Source organism: Cynara cardunculus, assembly GCF_001531365.2.
Source record: "Cynara cardunculus var. scolymus isolate 2C chromosome LG 2, CcrdV1, whole genome shotgun sequence".
NCBI lineage: Eukaryota > Viridiplantae > Streptophyta > Magnoliopsida > Asterales > Asteraceae > Cynara > Cynara cardunculus.
Genome location: NC_037529.1, coordinates 6,365,459 through 6,374,244, shown reverse-complemented (window position 1 = coordinate 6,374,244; position 8,786 = coordinate 6,365,459). Strand labels below are relative to the sequence as shown.

Sequence of the window (8,786 nt, the reverse complement as noted above, 5' to 3'; positions counted from 1 at the left end):
ATGACAGAAATACATAAACCCACAATATTAGTACCCGCTCTACAATCGGAGTGACAATACCGCACAATACCGACGTAAATTACTATTAGATTTGATTGGGGTTGGGTTAGGCATCCAAATCTGGGTCAATCCCAGCAAAAATCTGTTGGTCCAGTCATTTGATTTGGTAATAGTAATCAAAAAATAACAAATAGAAAAGAATAGGACCCATTTTAACAAATGAATTAATTAAGTCCAAATTTTGAAAAGATGAATAAACATGTTCCCGGTAAGTGAGAGTGACAGCTCTTACCACGGTTAGTGCTTACCGGATAAATTGTTGCATATGATGCTGTTTTCGTAGACTAAAATCTTACCCGGTAAGTAAACGATAGTGTTGAATTTCATGAGTAAGTGATTAGGTAAACGGTCCCTTAATGAGTGCATCACATTGTATCCCGTGAAAATGCAACAATGACAACATACATGATTAAGGAGTGAGTACTTCATCCATGCTCCTTTTCATGCTTCAGCTTGGTGGGGTACTGCACTCTTCATAATGTGAGCTGTTATTAGTTGTGTGTCATTCACAATATCGTCTTGGGTAGGGAATTGTGATTTGGACATTTTAAACAGATGGATTTCTTTCTTTCTTTCCTCACACTTCTTTGAGGCTTTTGGGAAGGGTTTTTACGTTTGCTAAGGCTGATGAGGGTAGTTACACGAGAAGTGGATCGATGTTGTAGGTTATGAGCTTTGAGACTTGTACAATAAGCATAACAAATTGATAATTTTTTAAAGTTCTAGCGGAGAGGAAAGTAGTTGGGACTTGCAGATGGAAGCTTTAAAAGATGTACATCAAGCTTGCTAGCTAGTACCTCTTAAAATTTAAAGGAGTTGTAATTTAAAATTTTATCTTTTTGAATGATTAAGTCTCTGAATATTTTTTTTAATAAATAAACAATCATGCTTTTAAAAATTGGTTACCTATATTCTTCTAACCTAAAAAAGTTGCACTAACTGACTAGTAAAAGTTCGATAGTTTATTTATTTAAAAAAAAAATACAGGGTGTAAATCACTCAAAATTTGAAAGTTTAATGGTTTTTTCATTCAAAAGAATTGTTATGAGACTTAATCATTCAAAATGAGAAAGTTAAATGGTTTTTTCATTCAAAAAAATAGTTCAGGGACTAAACCATTCAAAATGAGAAAGTTTGTTGGGATTTTTTTTTGAACTTTTACCTATAAAAAATATTACTGTTAGTTATATATTTTGTTCGTGAAATAACGATTTTCATTCAACAATAAAAACTCGTAAACCATCTAAATTTTATATGTAAAATAACACAATATTTTTAAAAAAATGAAGTTATATGTTGTTTCACATATGAAATTATATGTTGTTTTGTATGTAAAACAACATTGTATTATAAAGCATGTGAAAACCATGCGTTGTTTCACTTATTAAACAAAGGTGGTGTCAACACTACGAGCATCTCCCATGGTAAGAACCAAGGTTTTTCTTGACAAGAACTCAAAGGGTACAAGGTACTTCACTTTTTATTTATAAGAACCTTGTACCGGAGATGCTCTTATATGCACCCTTACATAAGTCAAAATCAAGTCAAATCATACATTTAAAATGTAAAAAGACACCTTTGATGTTGATGTGTGTGAGAGGGATTTTAGAATATAAGGATGTATTTAGCAATCACAGAGGTGCAATTAGCTTACCCCTTAAACAACAATACATTGTAAAGCATGTGAAATGATGTATTGTTTCACAAGTGAAAGAACACTATATTATAAACAACGTAAAATAACGTAGCGTTTCATATGTGAAAGACAAATGGATTCCTGACAATGTATTTGGTCCCATGTGCTCAGATTTGATGATAGGCAAATTACTACCGAAGAAGACATATTATCTATGGAAACTAATCAACTAATATTGAATATCAGTAATTCTAAAGAAACTCGGTGACATTGAAAACCCAATGAAGTAGTTGTCGGGAACATATCAACTGAAGATGTGTCATTTAGTCACCGAAGTCTAAAGCTGACGAATCAAACATTGAAACACAAGAATTGTGCACTAAAGAAACAGGTTATCAGAGATCGTATAGTGAAGGCTTAGTAACCTTAATACTTGAGTCAACTACTACCGTTGAAGCTAAATGGACTAAAATTGATATTGATATTGATATTTATCCGGTAAGCATTCACCGGGTAAAAGTTTTCTCCTTCAATTATTGGATAAGATTCTAGATTCTTGTTATACCTCTTACCGAGAAAAACTCTAGGTTCATGTTATGCTCACATAAAAAAAACAAGTGACACCCAATAAACACTTAACCGGTAAACTTCAAAATAGATGATGTCATGGAAATAAATAAGTTTTAAATAAAAAATAAAGGTTGAAAAAGAAAATCCATTTCCAACGCGTATTGGCATCTTCTTCCTTGATTTCCCCCTCCTCCACCTCATCCCACCTTCAATCACATTCCCCAACTTGCTTTTGTATAAATCCCCTTCTCTTTCTCCACAATTACATATAGACCTGCAATTTGGAATCACTAACTGTGTAAAGTAATGGCAGACGCTAGTGGAGGAGGTCAGTACACGGATTTTCCGGCAGTGGCTACTCATGGAGGTCAGTTCATTCGGTATAACATCTTCGATAATGAATTCGAGATCACTAACAAGTACCGTCCTCCCATCATGCCTATTGGTCGTGGTGCTTACGGAATCGTCTGGTATGCTTATGTTTGATTCACTTTTTCTGATGTGGTTTTGAGGTCGTTGACTTTTTTTTTTTTTTTTACTACGATTGTTGATTTGAAACCGGTTAATTAGGGTTAGTTTATGATTGTGACCAGCTCGATGTTGAACTCTGAGACGAACGAGATGGTTGCTGTGAAGAAGATTGCAAATGCTTTTGATAATTACATGGATGCTAAGCGGACGCTTCGTGAGATTAAGCTTCTTCGACATTTGGATCATGAAAATGCGAGTTGTCCTTTGCTACAATCTTGTTCGTTTCATAAATCTATGTAGAAACCTTAGAACTTCTAATTTCTACTTGACCACTCAGCACCTAAATGTTATTAATCATTTATCAACTGTGTAGATTTAACAAAATAAAAATGAAAAGTTGTTACTCAACTCTAAGAACCATAAAACACTTGTGAAAATTTGCCTCTTCACCACAGAAACTTCACGATTTACATCCAGCGTGATTTTGAACTTGGTTTGATAATCTAATGCAATATTTTCGTTGGTTTCGCTGATCAGTATATGATATGCTAATGTTTTTGAACTGATGCAACTTTGTTAAAGAACTTTTGGTTCGTCTTACAGCCCATATTGATTGCGATTTGAAACACAATTCAGGTAATCGCTATAAAAGATATAATCCCCCCACCTCTACGCAGAGAGTTCTCCGATGTCTACATTACCACTGAGCTTATGGACACCGATCTTCACCAAATTATTCGTTCCAATCAGAACTTATCAGAAGAGCATTGTCAGGTATTGAACTTTTATTAGGCCATGTTTAGCAACCATAAGCTAACCTATTTTTAAGCATATTGAAAAAGCTTGTTTTGTTAGCCATAAGCTAGCTTTTCATGGTAGCGTTTTAATAAGCTCCAAGGGCTTTTTCCACTTGTTCTCTTCTTCCAAATATGCCCTTTATGGTTTCCCGATGAATTTTTTAGCATGTCCTTTTACGTCATTTAATATTGTCATCTAGCTTATCAACTATCTTTTACCAAACATGACTAGTTTATGAGCTAGCTTGTTAGCCAACGACTAGCTCAACTAACAACTAGCTCATTAGTCAACAGCTAGCTTATAAGCTAGTTTGCGAAACATCGCTTTAAACCAATAACTTAAACCTTTACAAGTTAAGGTGTAACAACCGTTTTGTTTTCCACAATGCTTGCAGTACTTCTTGTATCAGCTCTTACGAGGCTTGAAGTACATTCATTCTGCCAACGTCATTCATAGAGACCTCAAGCCTAGTAATTTGCTACTGAATGCAAATTGTGATTTAAAGATTTGCGATTTTGGGCTTGCCCGAACAAGTGCTGAGAACGACTTTATGACAGAATATGTTGTCACCAGATGGTATAGGGCCCCTGAGCTGCTACTCAACTCTTCAGATTATACAGCTGCCATAGATGTGTGGTCTGTTGGTTGCATCTTCATGGAACTTATGAACAAAAAGCCTTTGTTTGCTGGTAAAGATCACGTGCATCAGATGCGCTTATTAACAGAGGTATATATGTTACCTTACCTAACATACTAAGATTACTACCTACTGATTCCCATATGGGAAAATTTAAAGACTGTGTGCCGCTCTACTCTTTGGGGTAGAGGACAAGTATGCATACATCCCACCCCTGATCCTACTTCCAAACGGATATACTGTGTCAGTTTCATTTGGTTTTAAGACGCCATTTCCTTGGATGAAACCTCACTGGTCTGGTACTCTGCTTGTATAGTAGTATCTAGTGATCACACCACATAAGTATAGGACCATTAGAATAACTTATTCTAGAGCCTCTAAATTCTGGTTTTCATTGGATACTGTACAAAAAATGACTCCATACTTGATAATCCCCAATTGGGGGAGGTGAGAACATCTTGAATTCTTGAATGAAATCCCCAACATTCTGAACAGTGAGAAGGCCTTCTTGAAATTTGATCAAATTGATGGAATTCTTTTTACTATCTTAGGCGGGCCAAGATTAGGATGCGTTGCTCAACATGGTTAAACTTAAGAGGCCTTGATTCTAGTCAAACGTGGTTATCTTATAATTGATTATGTTATTCAAGAAAATGTATCCCCATAGGCATCCATGTTTTCACTTTTGTGGGGCTGGTTATATGTCTCATCAGTCATCACTGAAATGGAAACTTTGATTCGATTCATAATTCCTTTTTCTTAATTTTTTCAGCTTCTAGGTACACCAACTGAATCTGATCTTCGGTTTATTCGGAATGAAGATGCAAAAAGGTATCTTGCTCAGCTCCCTCAACATCCTCGCCAGTCATTAACAAAGACTTTCCCACACGTTCATCCATTAGCCATTGATCTAGTTGACAAAATGTTAACAATGGATCCAACCAAAAGAATCACAGGTAACACCGTACCTCTACTTTTTACTTTTTCTAATTAAAAAAAACACACACAAAACTGAAGCAAAATTCATCTTTTTGGTTGCAGTTGAAGATGCATTAGATCACCCTTATCTTGCTAGACTACACGACGTAGCTGATGAGCCAATCTGCATGGATCCTTTCTCATTTGAATTCGAGCAACAAGTTTTGGGCGAAGAACAGATAAAAGACTTGATTTATCAGGAGGCATTGGCACATAATCCGGGCTTTGCTTAAAAGCAATTCCACGCCGACGGTATCAATTATTACTAGATAAATGCAAAATAAATCTGGTGCTGATGATACCTCCATAGTGATCAGAATCATCCAACTGGACCTCATTGATGTAAACAATTTACAGATGAATCGGGTGGGTGATGGATCAGTGTTGTATTGTTTGTTTCTCCGGTTTGAAATTGTTTATTTATTGCTTTTGGGTTCATGGTTCTTGGTCTCCTTTGGATACCATGTCCATGTGTGTTGTGTTGATGAGTTTGTAAACTAGATTTTAGAATGGTTCAATTGTACAAGTACCAGAGATCTATTTATTGTTGCCTACATTTTCTCATGACAACTACCACTTGTCGCTCTCCTTTTAATTCCGACATTCGGCTTCCCTCTCATTTATTTGGGTTCAGGATATATGCTCCTATCTACTATTTTACCATAACTCAAATGATTATATCATTAACCAACTTTATTTGTATTTTTATTTATTTTTTATTTTTTATTAGTTTTCTTTCATTTAATCAAGCTATTATTATGAAACAACAATTTTTTTTTATTTATAACTAATTATTATTGTTTCTTTGTATTAATATTTCTACTTTTTAAAACAAGAACACAATTATAAAGAAAAATAAATTATTTTATTTTAAATTCTTAAATATTTCTATAAATAGGATTTTTGGTTTGAGGTAAAAAAGCTGGTCAAACAATATTTCATTTTGAAAGGAGCTGATAAGATATTCCATTCAAACGTCCCATTGAACTGAACTCATCTCTTTCCAGGCTCCTGAAAAGGAGAATAAAAAGCTGCACACCAACCACTTCAGTTCACACCATATAAAACAGTAGAAACAAACAGCCCTTCAGTCAGCATCAACTCCATTCAGACAATCTCATCAGCAAGATGAGGCATATGGTCAAACAAGTCAACCACAGAACAGCTCTGGAGAATGGGTGAGCGAGCATAGGATCCCAATCACAGAACACACCGAAAGACTCAAAAACATGTCAACTACAACCAAGTTTTCATTTTTCATCAGCCAATTGAAATTTACAAACCATTGAAGAGGTCTGATTAAGCTATAATACGAGTTAGAAAGCTAACATGAACTTGGGATCACGACCAATGAATCCACTTTCCCTTGGCCAATGAACATACGAAAAACCATTAGTCTCACGTGAACCCAACCCTGTATATATAAAACCAAATTTCTAACAATCCAATCCAATCCAATGTTAACATCATATATTAATCCCTGTATTGAAGGAATAAAACCAAAGGAGATACTCTTTGCATTATAAGACTATAATAAGATTTAATCTACATCAGATGCAAAATCCCTACAACTACAACCACAACCACAATGCAAGCTTCAATCCATTCACAATTGAAGACATTACCTGCTTCTGGAGGAGACCATATGAGTGTTTGTTGAATTCATTCATATTCAAACTGCACATCTACATGCAAATACTTTCTCATCAGACCAACCATCGATGTCGTAAAGCTAGCCAACACTTGGCATTCTTCGTGGCTTTTGGCCTCCGAAACAACCCCATTAATGATCAACTTCCGAAGATGCGGGCACCTCTCCAGCAACCCCGCTGCCCACTGCGAAAACAGATCCGTGATCACCGTCCACCCGAGTTCCAACATGATCACATTCTTCAGCTCAAACGATCGCTGCAAACTGTACTGAAGCGCTGCCTCTTTTAGATCATAACACAAGGACAGATGTGTCAATTGAGGGAAGCAAATGGAAATCGTCTCCATATCCACAACTTCATCTTCATCATCAAACACAACCCCCCAAAGCCGAAGCCCTCTTAGCTTTGATGCTTTCGAGATCATATGATGGAATTTAGCCCACATGATGGTGAAGTTGCTAACATCCACAACTTCAAGATGTTCCGTGTTTTCGCCAATATCGAGATGAATAACGCTAACGTCATCGATCTTTAGAAGCTTTAACGTCCCTTTGCCAATAAGTTCGAAAACCTCAAGTGTGCAATCTTTAAGTTGCAGCTTTTCGAGGCCATCGGCTTCAAGTATGAACTTCTCCAAACTGATGGCTTCAACCGATAAATCTTTCAAAGAAGGGCTATTCAATTCCATGGACGTCTGTGCATCTGACATGGCGATATCGAGACTCAATAGCGTTAAGATCTCAACTTTCGGACAGGCTGTCAGGAGATAACTCAAATCTAGAGCGGAAATGCTGATATGACTTAACGAAAGAGATCTCAGAGACGGGAATCGCTGGTAACTTGGTTCGACACCACTGATCGTGTTATGGGATAGATTCAGTACTTCGAGCTTCTGGCGACCACATTTTTCAATGATATTAATCGTGGGCGAAGTTCTTACATTATAATGCAACTGTCTCAAACTTTCTCGAGTGTACATAAGCCACGCGATCACTGGGGCTGCGGAGAACTCATCGACATCATCCATGATGATGGAAAGGGATTGAAGGCCAGTGGTTTGGAAGATTGTTTGAGTTATTAGAATTTCGAGTCGGCTCGTTGTGAGTTCGTGATAAACGGGCCAATCGTTCGAGTTGAACGAAAGGGTATGGAGGTGAATCCGCCAAGCTTCTCGCCATTTCCGGCAAGTAGCAGACGCAATCACAACATCTCGGGCAGCACCGAGCCGAGAAAGGATGTTTCCGATGACTTCCACAGGAAGATGTTCCATTTTCAATCAATCAAGAAACTAAAATGTGAAACTTCAAGAACAGTAGATACAATCTAAATCTGATCTTACCGTTGAAGCCCTGTAAAATAAAAATTCCCAAATCATCATCATCATCTAAAGATTCAACCGAATTCAGGGGTTTGCATCCCAATTTGCATATGGCAAAATCGAATCCAGATTCAAAGAGAAATGTGTACGATTAATGTTCAGATTAATTGATTGATTGATTACATCAAATCGAATCAAAATTCAAAGAAACAACATAGCAGAATCCATAAGCACTCCTAAAACTTGCAAACAACTCGAATCTATTGCACGAATTAAGCAAGTAAAAGGACCAAATCATTTGGAAGATCCAACATAGATTTAAGCGTATCGAGTACAAACAAAGGGATTTATGCATCAATCAAGTGCGAGCAGTTGAATCAACACATTCATAAGTCTTGTTGATCGAAAAAGAAAGTCAAACGTACCAGGGGGATGAAAATGAAGAAGAATCTTGAAGGAAACCCAGAAAAGGTTAATGAAGAAAGGAAGTGGGCGTGAGTTGAATCAGTAGTAGGCAGTTGATAGAAAGACGATGAATCTTGAATTTAGGGTTTTAGTGTGTAGAAGATGTAGGGATGGAATCTAATTTGTGTGAGGGCCAAAACTCTCAAACTTTTCTCTCTCTCTCTCTCTCTCTAAAACTTCTTGTTGTTCTTGATGGATGGG

General features: G+C 36.6%; 2 protein-coding genes across 2 annotated transcripts; one reads left to right on the top strand and one right to left on the bottom strand.

The window, feature by feature from the left end:
• The first annotated feature begins 2,445 nt into the window (after positions 1 to 2,445).
• On the top strand, positions 2,446 to 5,749 carry LOC112507537 (mitogen-activated protein kinase 3-like). The gene is made up of 6 exons (XM_025112173.1): positions 2,446 to 2,736; positions 2,860 to 2,989; positions 3,374 to 3,511; positions 3,930 to 4,262; positions 4,945 to 5,128; positions 5,214 to 5,749. Exons 1-6 carry the CDS (start codon positions 2,573 to 2,575, stop codon positions 5,381 to 5,383), a joined length of 1,119 nt encoding a protein of 372 aa, XP_024967941.1. The 5' UTR covers positions 2,446 to 2,572; the 3' UTR covers positions 5,384 to 5,749.
• Positions 5,750 to 6,602: 853 nt separating this feature from the next.
• On the bottom strand, positions 6,603 to 8,736 carry LOC112505360 (F-box/LRR-repeat protein At1g67190-like). Its single transcript, XM_025109281.1, has 2 exons — positions 8,546 to 8,736; positions 6,603 to 8,151 (listed from the first exon to the last, which is right to left on the bottom strand). Exon 2 carries the CDS (start codon positions 8,070 to 8,072, stop codon positions 6,813 to 6,815), a length of 1,260 nt encoding a protein of 419 aa, XP_024965049.1. The 5' UTR covers positions 8,073 to 8,151; positions 8,546 to 8,736; the 3' UTR covers positions 6,603 to 6,812.
• Between the last annotated feature and the right edge of the window lie 50 nt (positions 8,737 to 8,786).